Source organism: Rhinichthys klamathensis, unplaced genomic scaffold (assembly GCF_029890125.1).
Source record: "Rhinichthys klamathensis goyatoka isolate OS25496 unplaced genomic scaffold, OSU_Roscu_1.1 h1tg000006l_1, whole genome shotgun sequence".
NCBI classification, from domain to species: Eukaryota; Metazoa; Chordata; class Actinopteri; order Cypriniformes; family Leuciscidae; genus Rhinichthys; species Rhinichthys klamathensis.
In genome coordinates this window covers 7,653,922-7,672,543 of record NW_026606559.1, presented here as the reverse complement: position 1 = coordinate 7,672,543, position 18,622 = coordinate 7,653,922, and the positions used below count along the sequence as shown (strand labels likewise).

The 18,622-nt window shown below is 45.0% G+C and overlaps 1 protein-coding gene across 1 annotated transcript in view; it reads right to left on the bottom strand.

Annotated features, from left to right (window-relative positions):
• Positions 1 to 18,622, bottom strand: part of LOC130090521 (A disintegrin and metalloproteinase with thrombospondin motifs 16) — a 154,801-nt gene that overhangs the window by 52,640 nt on the left and 83,539 nt on the right. Inside the window, exons 12-14 of the mRNA XM_056257932.1 lie at positions 14,219 to 14,367; positions 5,533 to 5,705; positions 3,314 to 3,444 (exon numbers count right to left, since the gene is read on the bottom strand). Coding sequence (XP_056113907.1) covers positions 3,314 to 3,444; positions 5,533 to 5,705; positions 14,219 to 14,367 — 453 coding nt within the window. The remainder of the gene's footprint in view (positions 1 to 3,313; positions 3,445 to 5,532; positions 5,706 to 14,218; positions 14,368 to 18,622) is intronic.

The following is an 18,622-nucleotide window of genomic DNA, read 5'->3' as shown; positions in this document are numbered from 1 at the left end:
TCGGAGGGAGTGAGCAACCCTCGGGTAAAAACTCGCTGGGACCCTCTGCGCCCCAGCATGAAGGCGGGGTTGGCAGACCAGCCCCCTGAGGGCACCGTTAAATTTGAGGTGGAAACTGTCTTCCCCACGGAGGGGTGTATTGCGAACAGCAGGCACAGTGCCCTGAAGCGGCGTACCGGCAGGGAACAACTGGCCTGACTGCTCTGGAGCCCTCCTCGGAGGGAGCGAGCAACCCTCAGGTAAAAACTAGCTGGGACCCTCTGCGCCCCGGCATGAGGGCTTCTTGGCCTACTTAGAGATAATAACGATCCTCAGATTTTTTTTTTACCATAAGTATGGATATTAGAAAGGACACGAAGCACTCGGCGCATACCCTTACCATTAACATGGATTTTAGAAAGGGCACAAAGCATTCTGCACATACCCTTACCATAAACATGGGTTTTAGAAAGTGCATAGTATTTTATGCAGCTAAAAGGCCAGAAAGATATTTCATTTAATTTCTCAATGTTAAATAAAACCATAAACATAGATTTTAGAAAGGGCACAAAGCACTCGGCGCGTGCCCTTACCATAAACATGGATTTTAGAAAGTAAATAGTATTTTATGCAGCTAAAAGGCCAGAAAGATATTTCATCAATTTCTCAAATTCCGAACCCCGAGATGAGACACTGGACCTGGCAGGTGAAGGCAGAGAAAGGGCGAAGCCCGTCTCTAACCCCTCTGCCAGATCTATTTGCGAGCTGCGAGCCGCTAGGAACGCGAGCCGAGTCGCCCTCCTCAAAGAGCGATCGCCCGGGAGCACAGAGTTCTCAACTGTCTCACAACAATGCTCATATTCAGCCCCCTCGAGGGCTGACTGAGCGTGCTGCGCTCCCAAACGAACAACACACAATACATGTGTATCCCCACCCCTAATGTAGATCGGGTAGAGATGAACACACTATTGAAATGTTGTTCACTCGCCATTATAAAGTTGTTTAAATATATATTTATGGGTGAAAACTCCTGCCTAGCAAATTCTAAGACAGACAAAAAACAGCAGGGACATAGATTCACATAGAGCGCTTGCTGAAGACACAGAAGCTGACGCTGTTTGATTCAGGTGTGCTTTATAGTTTCCTGGTCGATGACATCACATGACGTTCCGTCACGCCATTGGACTGGTTTCATACGTGCTTCATGACGCAATCACGCAGAGGCACTCCCACAGCGTTTCGAGGCAGCTCCAGTTCCCTTGAAAGGGAACCATAGTTCCTGCGAACATTTGCAAAAAGCATCGAACATTTACATGGTTGGAACTATAGCTCTCAATCTGTGGTTAGAAGCATAGTTTCTTATTATTATGACATGTGGACTTAAATATCATGCTCTTGGACACAATAAGTAAGCAGTGGATTCCATATCGTTCATTCTATTTGAATATATATACGCGTCAGTCTATATATTTTAGCATCAATCAACAGTGTTTTTAAGGAGTGTGTATGTGCATAAATGCATATGGGAAGTAAGGAGTAGGCAATGAAGTAAGAGGGAACCCATGATGAATCAAACATCAAATAAAGCAAAATGACATGGAAGAATAACAGTGAAGAAGTCATCAGGTGGCATGCTCATTACAGAATCATCTCAGAGATCTCGAATAGATTGATTTGAAGAAGTTATTAGGTAACAGTAGGTTACATAAGATATTATGTCTCCAGCGTGATAGACGCATGCACTAAAAAGGACGTTAAAGACCGCAGCCGCTAGCACGCTTCTTGAGGCCAGGTGAGTGAGGTTTACACACACAGCTCTTAATGGTCTACGTCCGTTACACTTACTCCCCTAAACCTCTCTCCCATCCGGGTCACGGCACCAAATGTAACTCGACCCTACTTGACCCGCTCCGAGTGGGATTCAAACCGGGTTATCTGGTGCGCTAACAAGGATGCTAAAGACCGCAGCATCTAGTGTCAGTTGCTAGCACGCCTCTTTAGCCCAGGGGAGTGAGGTTTACATGCACAGTTCTTACAGGCCTACGTTCGTTACAATTACTCCTCCATTTGTCGCATGATGTCATTATCGACAGTCCTTTATTCTTGAACCAATGCGGTTCAAATGACATAGGTGCGATAATGTTACTACGGCTTTGGAGTTGGTTAGTTTCTCCAAAGGATGCATTGTACTATGGTAGTTGGGTCAAACCGAATGGGTCAAACTGGTGGAAAAGTGTGGATTTGTTATAAAAAAACAACTCACAGATATCAGCCCTTTCTGTCATGTCCAAATCAAATCGAACTTATAATAATTACACAGTGGGTGAGAATAAACCTGCACCTGTGCCTGCGACCATCAGGTAAATACAGGTTTATCAGACACATGCTCAAATGTAAACATGGTGTATTAAGAAAGAAGTACAAGATGCTTCCAACTGCAAAGATAATATAAAGAATCACAAAAGGGTGATGAGTTCATGTATGAAATACACAGAGATCAAATGCTCTCAGCTAAATAGTTCTTTTGTATGTTCATGTGTACAAATATTCTTTCTGTGATGTTTTCAGTGCACACTACTTAGTCATCGACTCATGTATAATCTAAAACATGAAATGACAAATGACTCAGATTATTCATCATTATTGCTTGTTTAAACTAAATCCGCTGAACTACAATTGTTCTGGTCCACTGCAATGTGTCACTATTTCAAATTACCACAATTGCTCTTTTAATATAACAGCGGATCTGAAATGTTGTCAGTGAAATGCAGGCGCTGAAGTCAAATGTAATGGAACAGAATTGTTGCTGGCTCTCTCGCTACAAACATCCAAACAAGAAATATGAAACTGATGTGTGTTCATGAGCAGAGACTCTCCAGAAATACCTTTTTTTTTCAGTTCTCTGTACTACACTGGAATGAAATGCAGGGATTTCCACAGCAGAAGAAAACATAAAACCAAGCACTGTGAGAATTCACTACAGATGATCCCTCTTAAAAAACTCTGGCTCTGATGGTAACGCACAACTGTGTCAGTAGTCCATTACCAGAGAAAACCCCCCTAAAGCACAACAGGGATGCTTTTATTATAGTAGCCATGTGTTACAACTCAGATCAAACCACTGGATAGAGAATAGAACAAGCCTGAGTGAAGAATGTTTTGCATTCAAAACAGCTGAGAGTTACTCTACTATTAAAGTACATTACTCATTTATTTGCCAGTAACTGGATTAAGGCCAGACAGTATCTACAGTTATAATATCAACAGAGAAAATTACTAAAGACCTCAGGTTATACAGTGTCACAAATACTAAATTGTGAATATTGTACATTACCTCACAAATGCCGTCAATGCAGACATCGGCGCTGTCCTGTGTGCAGAGCGTCCCATCCCTGACTTTACTGGAGAGGGCGAAGAAGAAGTCGTAACCTTCAGCGAAGCAGTACAGCTTACACACGTCTTGATCTGGAACAACACACACACACACACTTGTTTTTATATCTTAACAGAGAATTTTCATATAAATTTCCATGTTTTTTATACTGTACAAACTGTATATTCTATCCCCTTACACTAACCCTACCCATCACAGTAAGCTTTCTGCATTTTACATAAAAAAAAAACATCACTTAGTACGATTTATAAGCCTAAAAACATGTTGTTCCCATAATGTAGGGTTTACCAGTCAACTATTCAATCACACTAGAAATTTAACTCTAAAATCACACAAAGTACATTAACCAGCTACAACTGAGTTGGTTTCAAATCCATCTGTGTTCAGTTGTCTGATAGCACACCAAATAGCACTGACTCGGGTGAGTCTCACAACTAATCAAGCCCAATGAACTTAAGGAGATTAAGTTGGAAAACATCTGGAAATGATTATAGAAAGACTGTCAAAGCTCTGTATCTGAATGCTATGAATGCTGTCATAATAACCCAATCCCCCACCATTAACTTACTTTAAAATCAGAGGGAAATACCTGGTCAATAAGAAGCCCCATTCCCAGTCTAAACTCTAACATTAATCCTAACCCTCTATCTAAAATCTGAATTGTTGATTAGACATGTGGTTCCAGAACCAATAAAAATGTTTAACCAGCAACATTTTCTAAGCGGCAAAGTCATCATGGATGGAATTAGACGGCAGCATCATGCATTGGGGTTGCTTTTCAGGAGGAACTGAAAAGCTTGTTGCCATTAAGGAAAACATGGATACAGATACAAATACAGAAAGACCCTTAATGAGAACTTGCTCATTCACCCAACGTGAAGATCTTTTCAGCACAACAATGACCCAAAGCACATAGAAAAACTATGAAATGGCTTGAAATACATCTGATCGGTGGTAGAATCCGAACCAACTCTCTCCATCTTAAGATACTTTGTGCTAAATAGCTAATTTAAAATAGAGATTCCAGTCATATTTGCAAGAAGATGAATGACTGTAATCATTTCTAAAGGACCATATAGAACGTCATGACTTTGGGAGGTGAAAACCTCTTTCACTCCATAGACATTAATGTTCTTTTTGGTGCGTAAATGCGTAGAATTTATTGTGTGGTGGAAAGAAGACACATTTATTTACATGTTGGAGGAGTAACAGAAACAAAATGTGAAAGAATATCATGAACATACTTCACTTCAGTCTAACTTCATAAATAATGTTTTCATCCAGAATTGTGCCAAATGCACCGGCTCATTTCTTTTATACATCGCCTAGTGAATAAAACCTATACCAAAATGTATTTAAAATGCATTTATTTCATACTAAGTATACTACAAATCCATTAACATATTTACTGACATATCACTTGAGACTTTTTGATAAATATTATAATTAAACTTTATTTGGAGTACTTCCTTATTGCACAGTGCACATTTCTTAATATTAAGCCTAAATTGTCTTTTAATATCATTACTAATAAGGATAGTAAGTGTGGCGAGCAGGACGAGGCCGAGGGCTGGAGGAGTGGAAGCATAAAAGGAGGAGCGACGACAGTGAAGAATGAGAGAGGCCAGGCCTGGACTATTTTATTTGATGTTTATGTTTTATTTTTATGTGACCGCAGTCGTCCATGAGGGGCTGCTGTCTTTTACTTTTTTTTTTTGTATTGGTTTTATTTTTTGTATTAAAGTTTGTTGAATGTTCGCCGGTTCCCGCCTCCTTCTTCCCACAACATCTAACCTAGTTACAGTATGATCTCTGTGTAATATCCTTCTTTAAGTGCAAGATATTTAAAGTGTATCTAAAGTATACTTGCAATAGTTCCTCTTTAACACAATCAAATATACTTAAGTATATCTTTAGGACTTCAGGATTCTTAAAGTGCATTAAGTACAAAATTAGTTGTTCCAATTTGGCAGACTTTAATTATACCAATATAATATACTAAAAGTACAATTTCAGAGTATTTATATTAAGTAAATAAATCTGTAAATGTATTTGTAGTATACTTAGCATATCATAAATGTATTTCAAACACATTTTAGAATATTTATTTTGTACTAGTATCCCCTCAACCAAAAATAAAAATACATGTTTAGACCAACCGTCCACACGTGTGTAGGGTTTCCACTTGTAGTACCATCCTCGGAAGGGCTTGCTATTGAACTCGGCACACTGAGCAGCTCTGAAGTCTATGGCGTTCTGAGGACAGTCAGCAGTGTTACACAGTTTATAAGAGCGAGACGAGCCCTCGCAAAACCTGCCGCCATACATTGGCCTGAGAGAGAAGAAAAGACAGGGAAGAAAACCGATCATGAGACAGAACTAGGATGAGACACATCATGATTTAAGTGATGGGCTGTTAGAGCTGACAGCAACTTCATCACTCTTGGTTGCCAAGTGGCTGTAATGTTTGTTGTAGTAATGAGATGCATTGCCAATAAAATTAAGATGTCATTCTACATTGACAAGGAATCAGTTTTCTTGACGCTTAAAATTACATTTCTGCGGAGGAAAGTTTTTGTATATAAAGTGCAGCAGTGCATAAAGCAACATATCACAAACAAGACAAACAATTATCAGAGCAAGAATCAAACCCACTTACAATGCTAGCAATTTTCCATGCAGCAGTGCTTATTATGTTCCTGCTTGTGGGAAATTAAAAATCACGTAGGACTTAATTCATAAGAGATTGATCCAATGTATCCCACTGTCTCCGATTCTGTTGAAACCCTGTTTCTGAGTTTCATGAAATCTAAGGCTCAGGTGAAAGATGAGAGAAATTAAAGCTGACACTTCTGAAGAGTTCTGCGATTGCCATGAGAACAGACTATTATAGAGCAAAACTCTTGCTACAAAACTTAAATAAATAATTAAATACTGGACACATAAATGAAATTTGCTACATCTAATCAATTTTTTTTTTAAATCAGCCTAGATTAAAAATGTACACTACTGTTCAGAAATCTCAAATCTGTACGATTTTAAAATGTTTTCGAAAGAAGTTTTTATACTCACCGAGGCTGCATTTATTTGATCAAAAATACAGTAAAAACAGCAATATTGTGAAATATTATTACAATTTAAAACAGCTGTTTTCCATTTGAATATATTTTAAAATGTTATTTATTCCTGTGATGGCAAAACTGAATTTTCAGCATCATTCTTCCAGTCTTCAGTGTCACATTTTTTTCACAATTCTTTGATGAATAGAAAATTCAGAAGAACAGCATTTATGTTCTCTTACGAGAGTATCTCTCGTACTGCGTAATAGCTTACGCTAGGGGAAAAACTCTTTTCCGCGAGATATTGAAGCCAAAAATTATCCTTAATTTTTTTTTAATGTAAAACGCTTTGCAGCAGCAAGCAGACATAGGCGAAACAGCTCGCGCGCCTATTGGTTGCTCTGCAGCAAATGCAGCAACCTATCGAGAGAGACTCTGCGTGACGTAATGACCAATGGGGGCAATTCGCGCCCATATCGTCACGTCCCGCCAGAAGGGGCGTGGTCTCACCCTATAAATATGCTCGTTAGGCTGATACAAGCTGATTTTTACCTCTTCAGCGAAGCACACGCATCGCTGGATCCGGAGTGAGAAGCCGCGCCGTCGAAGCAAGCCTTTCAGCGGGACGAGCTCTGGAGTCGCTGGCCTCGCCGCCTTCAACTGCCGTACCTGCTGCGCTTTCCGGCGTTCTATATCCTTTCATACTCTGTGTGTATTTACTCTGTTGAGAGTGTTTGCTCGCTTACTTGACGCGACTCACACTTCTCTCACAAAAAGAGCTGCGTCTTTTTAAAGATGCCTTCCTGTGGCTCGTGCCGCGCCCCGCTCAGCGATGGAGACCGGCACGTCATCTGTGTTTCCTGCCTGGGTGAGGATCACGCGGCTCTCGCGCTCGCTGACGGCGGATGCCCTCATTGCGAGCTTTTGCCCATGGTGACTCTGAGGACTCGCCTGGCATCATTCTCCGAGCCTTCACCGCAGCCCGCCGTGGTGCCACGCCGCAAGAAGCGCCGCGCCCAGCGCGCTCCCGAGCTTTCTCCAGCCCGCCAAAGCTCGCCGGTTCGCCCGCCAGCTTCGCCGGCTTCGCTCGAGTCGCTCACTGACGGACAACGGCCGCCGCCTGCCGCCGCGTCCATCCACGAGTTTGACAAACCCACCGAGGCGTGTTCTCTTCTGGCATCCGATAGCGAGGATTGGGCGAGCTCCGTGGACCTCCCCTCCGCTAGCGTTTCCCGCCAGACCACTGGTAAGAGAGCCGGCATTGAGACTGAGCTGATGCGTCTGCTCTCTCAGGCCGTGGAAAGCATCGGCCTCGATTGGGAAGCGCCCGCGCAACCGCCGCGCAACAGGCGAGCTCTGTGGACCTCCGCCTTCTGTCTGCGAGTCGTCAAGGAAACGGGCCAGCATCAAGACCGCAAGCCCTAAAACCGCGGCTAGCTTTCTTTACGTTATAAGAAATCTACCCCGCCCCCCATGGGCGTGCGTCACCGGCAAATGAGAAAAGAGTGTGTTTTAGTCCCCACCGAGGCCGGACTAATCTCCATTTCTACCAGAAAGACTCGGGAGAATAAATACTGTAACAATAAATACATTTATTGATAGCCCAGCAAGCAATAAAGTTCTTTGGCGTAGGCCCCGTCCATAGCTCACAATCCGAGGGTCCGGACTCTGCATTTCCTGCCTGAAGACGAAGGCAGGGGCGCAGCCGACCCCCTGTGAGGTATAGGAAGGGGCCATCCTGGTGGTGGTGGTGGGGAGGATGGAGGGGAAGGGACCATCCTGGTGGTGGTGGTGGGGAGGATGGAGGGGAAGGGACCATCCTGGTGGTGGTGGGGAGGATGGAGGTGAATGAAAGCGTCAGCATCTGCGAACTCAAACATGTGTAAGTACTGGTCTTTTATACCGCAAGTATTAGACACGATTGGATAGATGAGAAGGTAATAAGTGACGTAGCAATTGAGTCTTCCTGGCAGAACTTAACGCTAAAGCTTCCATTTCTTAAACATTTCTCGGCTCCTAGTTTGAGCGGCTGAAAATGTCATTATTGCAGCAATGAGCCTGTTGTATAACACGCACACCTGCATACAAACGCCGACACACACAAAACTGTGATGACGCTCTCTTATCTGCTTGCGCTAGTGTAGTTCTCCCTGTGGCCCAGTGGCGGAACCCGAAGCTTTCACGCGAGAGACCCGTGTTCGATCCCGGCTCTCGCAGCAGATAAAAATTTAGTCTCGCCGCGGCCAGACTTCCACCAAAAACTTTTCGCTCGTTCAGTTCCAGAAAATGCGACTGTTCCAGTGTATTTTGCAGTAAACAAGCTGGTACCACGGCCCGCTTGCCTGCACATAAAGGCCGTTTCCACGGTGACCCAGAAAAATCATGCAATCATTGTATTTCTGGTTTTCCGGCCACAGCCGATGGTGTTATAAGTGTAATAAAATGCTCACAGCCCAGTGTTCATTTCTACACACAAACACAGCCCGCCACAGTACAGGGCTCGCACAAATGAAATCGACGCATGTCAATTGTGCATTAAATGTAGTAAATGTGCCCACAACCCAGTGCCCACAAACACTACCACGGTTTCTGGAAAACGAAACCAACACAAGTCTTCCTAGCCTCCTAGGAAATCGACGGTGTTTCAGTCTCGCCGTGGCCAGACTTCCACTGAAATTTTCGCTCGTTCAGTTCCAGAAAATGTGACTGTTCCAGTGTATTTTGCAGTAAGCAAGCCAGTACCATGCCCGCTTGCCTGCACACAAATGCTGTTCCCACGGCGACCCAGATAAATCACATAAATGGTGTATTTTCTGGTATTCCGGCCACAGCCGATGGTGTTATGAGTGTATTGAAAATGCCTACAACCCAGGGCTCATTTCTACACACAAACACAGCCCGCAAAAATGCAGGGCTCGCACAAACAAAATCGCCTCATGTCGATTGTGCACTAAATGTAGTGAATGTGCCTACGTCTCAGTGCCCACAAACACTACACACCACATGTCCCACGGGTTCTGTGAAAACGAAACCAACACGCATTCAGTCAGCTCAGGCCGACGGTGTTTTTCAGTGCAGTAAATGTGCCCGCTGTCCTGCGCCCACATTCACTCACAGACATGTTAAGCCCCACGGGGCTCGCCCCGCTCTCTCTCCCTCAGCAAACTGCTATAAGGGTTTTGAGCGCGGCCAGGCTGCCCGCCGCGATCGGCGCGCCCCCCGCCTCACACACTGTAAACACAGTGTCTGCGTTACAGCACGCCGGAGCTCTCTTGCCGTCACTATGTCTCGGCCAGAGCCCAGATCTCATTCTACCCCTAGCTATTCACGCGAAAGTGTGGGCACAGCTTCCTGGGGTATCAGAATGGGTGCTGAACACTATAAATAGAGGCTATTCGCTACAGTTCGCTCGACGTCCCTGCCGTTATACAGCGCGCGTCGAGACGACGGTGGAAAACGAAGTATCTCATCTACTTCGAGCCGAGATAGCGAAACTACTGAGCAAAGGTGCTATAGAACCTTTATCTCAAGCTCAGAGCAAAGGGGGCCTACACAGCAGATATTTTCTGGTACCGAAAAAAGATGGAGGTCTCAGACCCATTTTAGATCTGCGACAGCTGAACAGAGCGCTTGTGAAGCGCCAGTTCAGAATGCTTACGACCAGGAAAATCCTCGCGCAAGTGCGCCACGGGGACTGGTTTATGTCAATAGATCTGAAAGACGCCTATTTCCAAATACAAATGGCGTCCCATCACAGGCGATTCTTGAGATTCGCTTTCGAGGGCCAGGCATATCAATACACAGTCCTGCCGTTCGGCCTGTCCCTAGCACCACGTACATTTACGAAGTGCATGGAAGCGGCGCTCGCACCCCTGAGACTTCAGGGCATGCGAGTCCTGAACTACTTGGACGATTGGCTGATTCTAGCTCGATCACGATCGGAGCTCATAGAACACAGGGCCGCATTACTCGAGCACCTCGAGGAGCTGGGCCTCACAGTCAATTGGGCGAAGAGCTCACTGTCTCCCAGTCAGAAAATTTCCTTTCTGGGAACCGTGTTGGACTCGCTGTCCATGACAGCACGCCTGTCACCAGAGCGCGGGCTAAATATTCAGCGCGGCGCGAAATCCTTCCGCCACGGCGCGATAGTTCCGCTCAAAAGGTTTCAGAAAATGCTGGGGCTGATGGCCTCAGCGGCCTCTGTACTCCAGTTGGGCTTGCTGCGCATGCGCCCACTGCAGATGTGGCTGAAAGCGCGGGTTCCACCCAGGGCATGCACAGCTGGTCTGTTTCGCCTCAGGGTCGACCTTCAGTGTGTTTCAGCTCTGGAACCTTGGAAAATAACCGACTGGTATCAGTCAGGTGTGAGTCTGGGGACCGCTTCGAGTGTGAAGGTGGTGTCTACGGACGCCTCCACCTCGGGGTGGGGAGCGCTGCTCGAGGGCAGACCGCTAGCTGGCCTGTGGTCAGAACGGGAAAAGCTCCTTCACATAAACTGCTTGGAGATGATAGCAGTCGACAAAGCGCTACGGCGTTTTTGTCCCCAGGTAACAGGCCACCACGTCTTGGTCCGGTCGGACAACATGTCAGTGGTGGCATACATAAATCGCCAGGGCGGCGTCAGGTCACGAAACCTTCACAGGCTGACGGAACGCCTCCTGGTCTGGGCTCAGCACAACCTGCTCTCACTGAGAGCAGCGCACGTGCCTGGTCACCTGAATGTGGGACCAGACAGACTGTCCAGGAACAATGTTCCAGCAGGGGAATGGTCGCTGCACCCGCAGACGGTCCAGCTGCTGTGGAAAACGTTCGGCAGAGCACAGGTGGACCTATTCGCGTCCCACGAAAACGCTCATTGCCCGGAGTTTTTCTCGAAAAGCAAGGACGCGCTGGCTCATGTTTGGCCCCGCTGCCCCCTATATGCTTTTCCTCCTGTCTCGCTCCTGCCTCAGGTGTTGGAACGAATCAGGGAGAACGGATGCCCAGTGCTGCTCGTAGCTCCGCTCTGGACAAACCAGACGTGGTTCCCTGCCCTGATGCAGCTGACCAGCACTGCCCCATGGCCTGTACCATTGAGGAGAGACCTCCTCTCTCAGGCGGAGGGCTCGATTTGGCACCCTCGCCCGGAGTTGTGGTCCCTGCACGCATGGGCCATCAACGGGTACCCGCTAGCCTCCCAGAAGGAGTGTTAAACACGATCGCGCAGGCTAGAGCTCCGTCTACCAGGCGGCTCTACTCCTCGAAATGGTCTGTTTTCTCTGCATGGTGTCAAGCCCAGAGCTTTTCACCTGTGGAATGCGGGGTTTCGGAAGTGCTTTCCTTCCTTCAAGAGCTACTGGATAAGGGCAGGACCCCATCCACGCTCAAAGTATATGTGGCGGCCATAGCAACGTTTGCAAAACGTCTGGCCAGTCGCTGGGGAAAAACGACTTAGTCGTGCGTTTCCTTAGGGGAGCTCGGAGGCTGAACCCTCCCAGGCCCCCTTCAGTCCCGACGTGGGACCTTTCCACGGTCCTGGAGGCCATGAAAGGCGCCCCGTTCGAGCCAATCCAGCTGGTGGACATGAAACACCTGTCGTTCAAAACAGTGTTTCTCATGGCTCTCGCTTCAGTGAAGCGCATAGGGGACTTACAGGCGCTTTCAGTAAGCGCGTCGTGTATGGAGTTTGGGCCTAATGACTCGAAGGTCATTCTCAAACCAAAGCACGGGTATGTCCCGAAATCCCTCAATACACCGTTCAGGGCCCAGGTAATTTCCCTGTCCGCCCTTCCGGTTCTCAGTGAGGAGGAGGATGCGAGTCTCCTTTGCCCCGTCAGGGCATTGAGAGCTTATGTGTCACGCTCGTCTGTTTTCAGACAGACGGAGCAGCTTTTTGTTTTGTTTGGCGGGCGTTCCAAGGGACTCGCCGCCTCAAAACAGAGCCTATCCAGATGGATAGTGGATGCAATTGCGCTCGCTTACTCTGCGAAGGGCCTACAGTGCCCCTTGGGTGTCAGGGCGCACTCCACGAGAGGCGTGGCCTCTTCGTGGGCATGGTCGAGCGGGGTTTCCCTGCAAGATATCTGTACGGCCGCGGGCTGGGCCTCGCCGTCTACATTTATAAAATACTATAACCTGGAGGTACCCGCCTTACAAGCTAAGCTTTTGGCGGTCTAAAATTCAGTGCTATCTGCCCCGCTGTGCGGCCCAGATGCTGAGTTTACTGCAGCCCCATGAGTGTTGACACACGTATGGCCACCCAGATCAGGCTGAAAGCTTTCACCCTGGCTGCGCGTTTTATTGTCATATAATAGCCCCGCTGGGTGCTTTTTTATAGGGAATGACGCTTCCAGCCTCTCTTCCTCCACTCTATGTGAGTTTATGGTGATTATGCACTACATGAGCCCTGGGCTTCGGCCCCCGGGACTTTGGTGTTGGATCCCTGTACGCACGGCGTGTTGCATTGTGTTCCCCTAGCGTAAGCTATTACGCAGTACGAGAGATACTCTCGTAAGAGAACGTACTCGGTTACTAACGTAACCTCGGTTCTCTCTAGAGAGGGAACGAGTACTGCGTATCTTGCCGTGCTTGGAATACGCTCTGGTTCGTTTCAGTGATAAAAATCAGCTTGTATCAGCCTAACGAGCATATTTATAGGGTGAGACCACGCCCCTTCTGGCGGGACGTGACGATATGGGCGCGAATTGCCCCCATTGGTCATTACGTCACGCAGAGTCTCTCTTGATAGGCTGCTGCATTTGCTGCAGAGCAACCAATAGGCGCCCGAGCTGTTTCGCCTATGTCTGCTTGCTGCTGCAAAGCGTTTTACATTAATAAAAAATTAAGGATAATTTTTGGCTTCAATATCTCGCGGAAAAGAGTTTTTCCCCTAGCGTAAGCTATTACGCAGTACGAGAGATACTCTCGTAAGAGAACCGAGGTTACGTTAGTAACCGAGTACGTTTTGTAACATCATAAATGCCTTTACTGTCACTTTGGATACATTTAATGCATCCTTGTTGAATAAACACATTCATTTATTTAAAAAATCTTACTGACCTTAGAATTTTGAATAGAAGTGTTGATATTTGATTCATAGTAATTAGATACATCAGACTCACTAGCTATGTTTCCATCCAAAGTTGTGAATTTAACCTATTTTAAAATTGGAATATTGCATAAAACATTTGCGAATAAAGTAGGAGACGCCACTGTGTACAATAATTTTCCTACATAATACATTGCTTGCGTCTTAGAGCGAGCAGATGAACAACGTTTGGGAACGCAGTCGTGGGAGAAAGCTCTAAAAAATGGAATTATACCGAACCACTTTGATAAAAGACTTTGATCAAGTATTTCAGAACAACCAAAACAGCATTTCAAAAAGATCGGTCCACTGGTTAGTCCAGTTATGCTGTCCCATCGCACAAAGTCACATACATTTTTTAATGCGAATCTAGGAATTTATTAGATTTGTTTTCATTGTAATTTATGCATATGTTTTCTTATCAGATAACTGAAAAAACTAAAACTCAAAAAAAAAGCAAAAGATTTTATGCTCATTTTTAGAATTTCTTGTTGTTTCCATCAAGCAGATTTTTATGAGTTATCCCAAAATGTGCATAAAAATAGGTGGAAGGAAACAAAGCTGCTGTGAAATAATTAATTTTGCATTGTTTTGTTTAGTTTAAAATCCTGTTGTGCATGTTTTTCATGCCAAAAATTGTTATGAACAAGCCTTTAGTGGAGACCCTCTCACTCCACATTTATTGGCTGATCCTTCACACGACTGCAGGTCTGAATGTACCTGGGGCTGCTGCAGTGTCTCTCTCTGTAGGTCACTCCACTCTCACAGGTTCTCGAGCAGCTGGACCACCCAGACCAGGATGACCACTGACCGTTCACTGGCTTGGGACCTTCATCGCCTTGCTTTACACACTGACCACGACGGCACCACTGCAAACAACAACAACAAAAAAAAAGATTCCGTCATCATTTCTCTCACTTATGCTGTTCCAAACGTGTGTGTCACGTAGAGTTGCAGAGGAAGATGAAGTAGGTGAGGAAATAGATTGCTTGCTTCTTCAAGATACTTTATTTAACTCAATAAATAAAAAGGGTAATCCAAACAAGAGAAAATCCCAGCTTACACACTTATCGTAAGAGAGAGACAAAGAAAACCATGACTGAAACTTAAACAGAAGACAATGAAACTAAACATAATCCTGACATTACACCCCCCTCCCAGAAGGTGTGTCCTCACGCCATAACAAGAAACGTCTACCGTCAACATTCTTTAAAATATCTTCTTTTGTGTTCAACAGAACAAAAAAAACTCATACTGGTTTGTAACAATATGAGGGTGAGTAAATGATGACAACATTTTCATTTTTGTGTGAACTACCGATTAAATCAAAAACATTAAACTCCTCTCCCCCTCGAAACGACATCTGTTCTCTTCATGACGTATGTCTTCGCAGAGGGCGGGACTAAATATCCCCCACAACTGACTGCAAACTGGACAAAATCAAGTCCCGTCCAACATTTTTTTTTCTTCTTCCAGAAGCCATTTCACTTGGATATACAGCATAATTGGGAAGAAAAGACTATCGCAACTTTTGTTTTGTCCAACTTTTCGTCCGTTTCTGTCCGTCTTTAAGATTTGAAGTACGAGTGCACATCTTTTTCACAAGCGTTTCCCCTGTCGAACTGAACCTTTTCTAGAACACTGAGTTCTCAGCTTGTCTTGTGACCATCACTGTCAGTATTCTGTTTTCGTGACTCTCAACAAGAATTGTTCACTCATTATATCCACTGGCATTTACACCAGCCTCTCTCTGCTCGGCCTCACGCCATAACAAGAAACAATATCCAACAGAGGAGGGAGGATGGGGGCTCTGGAGGTGGGCGCAGAGCTGCAGACGGGAAAACCAAGGATGAGGGAGGAGCCAGGGAGGAGATGACGGTGGGAGGAGCTAGGGAGTGACCCAAAACAGTTTTAGCAGGATGAAGTCCCATGGTGGACCCTTGGTGTAGAGGCCAGGTAGAACCAGGGGGACAACTGACAGAGGCGGAGCCAGTGGAGGTGGAGACCCAGGCAGAGAAAAAAAGTTGCAGAGACTGGAGACCAAGGTGGATCTACGAGCAGCTGAGGTGGAGCTAGGGTGCCGCTTAACTGAGGTGGAACAACTGAGGACTGAGCTGTAGCCTCGAGGATGGAGGGACGAGGTACAGCCAAAGGCCCGGAAGTCCGTGGAGTAGACAGAGCGACAACTGACCAAGGCAGAGCCAGAGGGACGAGGGAGCCCGGTGGAGCTGTGAGGACGGCGGTCCCAGGTGGAGCCAAAGGGGCAAGGAGCAAAGGTGGAGCCAACTGTTCAACAAGCTGAGGTGGAGTTACAGGCTCGGCTGCCCAAGGTGGAGCCAGGGAATACACTTGCCAAGGCGGATATGGAGACCGGAAAACCCAAGACTGATCAGAGCAGCAGAGCGGAGCCAACAGAGGAAGAGCCGAGGAACCGAATGGAGCAAGCAGAGGCGGGGCCGAGGGACTGGAAGGAGTAAGCAGAGGAGGCGGAAGAGGGAGACTGGAGACTGGAGACCTGAAGCTGGCCATCAAAGGAGACTTGGAGCTGAGCGACGAAGAAGACTTTGAGCTAGGCGGGACCAGCTGCGACGAAGGATATTGGAGGTGGGAACCATTGGGGCCAGGAAAGTTAGGGAATCGACTTGGACTGGTGAGTCTATTAATCCATATGGGACTGACAGCAACAATCACAGCTTACACCCAAGACAGAGACAAAGAAAACCATGACTTGAACTTGAACAGAAGACACTAAAACTAAACATAATTCTGACAGTATGAACACAAAAGGGGATTTATTAAAAAATATAATTTCTGCTCTTTTCCATATAATAAATATCAACCTTCAAAATGACAAAACATGCACGATAAAACTATCATAACAATGGTTCATATGACGCATACGGTATATTTAACAGTATTGTGAGGAATGGTCTAAAATTGTAATAATTAATGACTGATAATTGACTACAACTACATTAGATTCTATTGGTGTCACATGTCTCTTGACTGCTTTAATATATATTTGGTAATGCAACATGCATCAACCATCTTCACATACTTATAACGAGTAGCGATTATCAACAAAAGATAATTAAGGAATTAATTATACATGTTTTTTATTTTACAGTGACATATTACAAAAGTAATATTTCTTATTTTGTTTTTTATTTAGTAATTTTTATATTTGAATTTAATAATTTCATTCATGCATGCATTCATTCATTGGTTGCAATACTGATAAATAATCACAATATTTTTGGACAAATTGTGCATCCTTGCAAACCAGAACAGCAAACCTGGATTTGTTTTATTGCATTGTAAAATCACATTTTTATCAGAAAAACTATTCAGAAATAATTGTTTGAATGGCCCAACTTCACAGGTTCATTTTAATTCCCATGAGGCACCATTCCATCTAATTCAACTCTGTATGAAAGGTTAAGGACTGAATGAATGATAGTCCCAGTCCAGTGCTCTTCACACCCTCTGTGTAACTGAAACTCATGGGATGGAGCTGATATTTCCTGAAAGCGGATTGTCAAGATTCCTAGAGGAGACTGTCATCATTAGTGCTGTGTACCGTCACTGGCTCTCACTCAGATTAAACTGTCGTGTTTAATATATCACAAACCGAACACCTCCAAGTGCCTCGAAGAACACATGTGAAAGACATCTCAGACCACCAGCGCTCGCCTCCGTATCAGCCAGAGATGACACGCGCTGGAACAGGAGAGTGTGTTTGTAAGAGAAGTGCTCTTGTTCCTGCACCTCAGGATGGGTCTGTAATTACCCTAATGCCCCAAACATACTTCAGTAACGTGAGTTAGTAAAGAAACGGCCCAGGAGGTCAACCCAGGCCCGCATGAGCTCATTAAACCCAATCTGCTGTGAAGGGCCTGAATCAGTGGAAAGGCATCCTAGGGGACGAAGAGAAAGGGAGGAGAGCAATGACGAATACTGTAACAGCTAACACTGATGAACACAGCAGCGATCTGTCTGTCTGTCTGTCTGTCTATTTGTGTGGTTGGTGTATCTGACACTTTTTTGTAGCCTGAACAGCAAAAGTTCCATTGTAAAACCTGATCCACACCACACACGTCTTTAGCTTGAAATCCGATTAAAGCGCTTTGATGACTTAAGATGAGCTGAGATGAGAGGCATACCCTAAGGTATAGAAAGACCTATGCTGACGCGGTGTCAAACTGCCTGCAACTGCATACATTCATTCATTTGAGCTCATGTTTCATGTAAAAAAAGAAGTGCGCATTAGCATACTTTTATAAAAGAGTACTTACTACGGAAATAATACACCTTCAAAGAATATACTTAAGTGGAAACTACATGTAATGTTTTCGGCCACTTAGGCCGGAGACACACTGGCTGCGTGGCGTGAGCGTCTCAGCTGCGTGGCGTGTCCGTTTTTATTTCGGCTCCCATGTTAACAGGTTAGAGCTTGCACACTGCCTGCGTGACACGCGCGTCTCAGGCGCGGAAAACGCGTGCATGCTAGAAATAGAACCGACGCCTATTTTTCACGCGACACGCAAGCGTGTTGGAAGCGTTTGCAGGCAAAATAGTATAGGAAAAGATGTTTATATGTCATTTTGTACACGAATACATATTAATAAATTACATTTTGATGTTTGAAAATCTAGGTTTTGACAAATTCAGATATAAATGTCTTTTTTTTTTAATCCCATTATTTTTGCCTATATAATTTCATGTCATTTTATTTTTTAAACAGTCGAGTCCTGGTGTCCACTACAGAGGTCATAGCATATGAATAAAATATAGCCTATATATATTTTCATTTGTTTCTAATGCTCTTAACAATGTGATTACATGAAAAAAAAATCAAAAAAATTCTTTGAAAAAAACTTTCTGGGCCTCAGGAGGATATAAAGTTAGGATAGGCTACAATAACATCGTAGTGTGTCTTCTGAGTGACGGTCCAACATCAGGTAGGCTAAATATAGGCTCTTTAAAGCTACACAAAATTTGTAAATGTTATTGAAATAAACAGACAGCCGCATGTTTCCCTATTTTTCGGATTTTGGAAGATGCGTGATAAAAGTTGAAATTGTTGTCGTAAAGGCAAGAGCAACAGTAATCCAAATGTAGACT